At 61.0% G+C, this 3,904-nt stretch overlaps 2 protein-coding genes across 2 annotated transcripts in view; one reads left to right on the top strand and one right to left on the bottom strand.

Moving 5' to 3' along the window:
* PHACADRAFT_188063 (uncharacterized protein) overlaps window positions 1-1,121 on the bottom strand; it is a 3,046-nt gene extending 1,925 nt beyond the window's left edge. The window contains exons 1-3 of the mRNA XM_007400699.1: window positions 1,061-1,121; window positions 682-856; window positions 286-608 (exon numbers count right to left, since the gene is read on the bottom strand). Of these exons, the coding sequence (XP_007400761.1) occupies window positions 286-608; window positions 682-856; window positions 1,061-1,095 (533 nt within the window). The 5' untranslated portion in view covers window positions 1,096-1,121. The remainder of the gene's footprint in view (window positions 1-285; window positions 609-681; window positions 857-1,060) is intronic.
* Window positions 1,122-1,252: 131 nt separating this feature from the next.
* On the top strand, window positions 1,253-3,788 carry PHACADRAFT_178226 (uncharacterized protein). The gene is made up of 6 exons (XM_007400698.1): window positions 1,253-1,545; window positions 1,621-1,749; window positions 1,800-2,098; window positions 2,148-2,971; window positions 3,024-3,279; window positions 3,356-3,788. The coding sequence occupies exons 1-6, from the start codon at window positions 1,372-1,374 to the stop codon at window positions 3,510-3,512; spliced, it is 1,839 nt and encodes a 612-aa protein (XP_007400760.1). The 5' UTR covers window positions 1,253-1,371; the 3' UTR covers window positions 3,513-3,788.
* The last annotated feature ends 116 nt before the right edge of the window (window positions 3,789-3,904 follow it).

Here is a 3,904-nt window from a genome sequence, read left to right as displayed (position 1 = left end):
TCGTCGTCGTCGTCGTCGTCGTCGTCGTCGTCGTCGTCGTCGTCGTCGTCGTCGTCGTCGGCATCGTCTGTGGGCTCTAATGGCGCCAGCTTTGAGGGCGCGGCGGCGGGCGCGCGTTCAGCCGCTGTCGGCGGCAGTTTTGGTGCGGCTTCGCCTGGCGGGCCGTCGCCGTCGTGGTCGTCGGCGGCCTTCCTTCTCTTCTTCTTCGGAGCGCCGTCTTTCTCTCCTCCCTCGTTGGCCTTCTTTTTCTTCTTCGGCTTCGCGTCCGCGCCGATGGGTTTGAACCCGATGGGCTTGAAGTTGCCCGACCCCCTGGCGTCGTCGATCGGGACGTCTGGGCCGGCGGGTGTACCGGGCTCCCCGGACGCAGGCTCGCCTTTGAGGCGCTTGTTCTTCAGCTCTCGGACGATGTCTGCGCGCGTGCGTTTCTGGGGGACATGGTGGGAGGAGGACGCAGCCTCGGCGAATGCCTGCTCGAGCTCGTCGTCGCCACCGGTGGGCTCTGCGGCGAGGCGGGCCTTGTTCTGTTCTAGGAGGGCATAGTCGAGGCCCTTGACGAGCACGGTGTGCTCGCTGTCGCCGCCAAGGAACCTGCGTTGCTCCTCGAGCTAATTTTGGGACGCATTGAACAATACCGTTGGGGGGCGATATGAATAGCAAGGGAAAGTGGTGACAACGCACCGTTTCCGGGTCCTCGTCTGCGTTCCGCTTCTCAAAGTCCTCTGCCAAAGCCTCCACTTGGGCATAGTCGTGTGCTCGTCCCTGGCGTCGCTCGTCAGCCCTGTCACGGTACTGATGATCAAGCTTGTGCACGGTTCGGGGCTTGAAGGCGGGTTGGCTCGGGTCCGCGTTCTTTCTGACAGACGGGTTATGTCAAGCGAATGACCATAAGGAAACAGGGGGACGGGGATGCTTTACGTCTTGGCCTTCTTGCCGTGTGCTGACGGAGGCGGGACAAGATTGGTTTTCCGGACGCGCGACGAGCCGGAGCCGGGCTTGGGGGCCTGAAGGAGTTGGCGAAACGAGTCCTGGGGTGGATCGTGTCAGCGTGGCGGGTCACAGGGGTCGGTCGCGGGTGGGACTCGCCTGGTCCATGGTGAATGGTTGGGGCTAGCTCGCGTAAGCAACCCGCCGGTGCGCGACGGGACCCGAGGGCGGTCGGGGTCCCGCCCTGACCCCGGCGATCACCGCGCCACAAGGCTACCGCACGTCGCAACAGCAGCCGCCCCAAAAGCGAGCATGTGTCAACCCCGGTTACGTGACAGCGGAATTCTCCCTCGGGCGGCTTTCTGCTTCCGGCTCGTGTCTCTCTGTCTTTCTCCTCCCCAGCCCCATTTCCTGACTAAATCAGGAGACCCTATATAACTCACCATGTCCAGCGACGAAGACTTCGCCGACCTACCCCCGACCATCCACGTCCACCTGGATGACATCGATCTCGACAAAATGAGCGCATCAGAGTCCGTCCGCCAAAACCCTCATTCCCGCCCGACACTGACACCATCCTTCTCCTCCAGGACGCAGTTCACGACCGCCATCCTCGAGGTCATAGACCCCCCAACCGCCAGCCACAAGCCCGGCCACACTCGCACCCCCAGCGGCGGCATAGAGACCTCACAGGGCACCATCTATGTCTCCAAGCCGATGCGCTCGGGCGGCTCCAAGAAGCTGAGGGCCATGGTCTCCTTCTCGCCCCGCAAGTCTGCCTTTGACATCTCCAACGAAAAGTCTTTCACGAACGAGTTCAGGGTGCGTAGCAACCGTTTGCGACGCGTGACGCGCACTGACACTCGTACCAGGGCTTCTTCACCCTCTTCTGGATCTCCATGTTCCTCGTCGCCGTGGGGACGTTTGTCCGCAGCCTTGAAACCAGCGGCAAGGTTGTCTCACTCGATTTTGCCATGAAGCACATGTTCTCCGCAGACACCTTCACCCTCCTGCTCAGCGATGCCGTCCTCGTTTTCAGCACCGGTCTGTGCGTCCCGTTCGCCAAGGCAATCTCAAAAGGATGGCCCAAGTACTATGACACTGGCATAGCCATCCAATACGTCTGGCAGTCCTTCGTTCTTGCCACTTCCATCACATGGGCTTTCTACAGGCAAGGCGCTTCATCTGATCTAACCTGCCATCCACTGACATCTCCACAGGCAATGGCCCTGGGTGCAGTCGGGCTACTTCACACTCCACACCCTCGCCATGATGATGAAGATGCACTCATACATGAACATCAACGGCTACCTGTCTCAAGTGAACCAACACGCCCAAGGCGTCATGGAGCGATTACGTCATGCCACCGACAAGGTCGGCGGCTGGGACGATGCCGTTGCCGCTGCCGAGTCCAACCGGCGCGAGCGCGAGCGCGGGTCGCGGGGCATCGTGGATGACGCTCCAACGAACGACGGCCCGGTCACCGCTTCGCCCGCCGGCATCTTCGACAAGGCGGCCGCACCGATGCTGCGGAAGCGCGCCAACACCACGTTCAAGGCCAAGGCGCCAGCGCCGCTCGCGCCCGCGTCGAGCACGAACCCCGAGCAGATCATGACGACCGGCAACCGCGTCCTGAGCCCCGCGGACGTGCTCAAGCCCGCGGCGCACCCGCTCGCGGACCACCCGGACGAGTCGATCGCCTCCCTCGCGCGCGAGTACTCGGAGCTCGACTCGGAGCTGGTGAGCACGGGCCCCGAGTACGTGCGCTGGCCGCACAACATCACGCTCCGGAACTTTGCATCGTACATGTGCATCCCGACGCTCGTGTACGAGCTCGAGTACCCGCGCACGGACCGGATCCGGCCGCTGTACGTGTTCGAGAAGACGGTGGCGACGTTCGGCACGTTCGCGCTCCTCTACACCGTCACCGAGAACTTCATCTTCCCGCTCACGCCGACCAAGGACCAGTCCTTCCTGCGCTCGCTGCTCGACCTCGCGCTCCCGTTCATGATCGCGTACCTCCTGCTATTCTACCTTATTTTCGGTGAGGCGCCCCAGCCCATTTTTATAAGCTCGTTGTTGACACACGCGCGCAGAGTGCATCTGCAACGGCCTCGCAGAGCTGTCGCGCTTTGCGGACCGGCAGTTTTACGAGGACTGGTGGAACGCGACCTCGTGGGACGAGTTCTCCCGCAAGTGGAACCGGCCCGTGCACATGTTCCTGCTCCGGCACGTGTACGCGTCGTCGATGAGCTCGTACAAGCTCTCGCGCAGCTCGGCGATGTTCTTCACCTTCCTCCTCAGCGCCGTCGTGCACGAGCTCGTCATGGCCGTCGTCACGAAGAAGCTCCGGTGCGTGTTTTTTCTTCTTCGCCTTGCGCGCGTTTTTTCTCCTGGGAGGTGCTCATGGATTGATGTGCGTGCGCAGGTTGTACCTCTTCACGATGCAGCTCGCGCAGATCCCGCTCATCGCGGTTGGACGCATGCCCGCGATCAAGCGGAACAGGCTCCTCGGGAACATCGTCTTCTGGGTCGGGCTCTACGCCGGCTTCCCACTGCTCTGCGTCGCGTACTGCGCATACTAGGCGCCTGCCTACCTCGACATCCATTAATACGCGACTACTCACGTTTTCTAGATGCTCGGTTCATGACATGTTATGACACCCTCACGTTTCATCTACATCGGATCTGACCACTACTGCTTATCCCGCCACATTAATACCACGTACTTATATAGGGGTCTGGATATAATTCTTCTATGTTCTACTCAATGGGAAAGGTATCTTTGGAATTCTTTATATGGCCTACCGAGCCGCCGTGGCGATATACATAGCTTGTAAAGTTATCAAGTTAGGTGTACCACGTCACGCAGCAGACAGTCTGAGAGACCGGGAGACCGGGCTCGCCACCAAGTTGGCGCTCGAGCTTCGGGTGCTGCTGATGGCGGGACGCTCCTCTTTCTCGACTATCCACAGTC

The sequence above is a fragment of the Phanerochaete carnosa genome, assembly GCF_000300595.1.
Source record: "Phanerochaete carnosa HHB-10118-sp unplaced genomic scaffold PHACAscaffold_11, whole genome shotgun sequence".
In the NCBI taxonomy this organism is placed as follows: Eukaryota; Fungi; Basidiomycota; class Agaricomycetes; order Polyporales; family Phanerochaetaceae; genus Phanerochaete; species Phanerochaete carnosa.
Note: the sequence above shows the minus strand (reverse complement) of the source record. Positions and strands in the feature narration are given on the sequence as shown.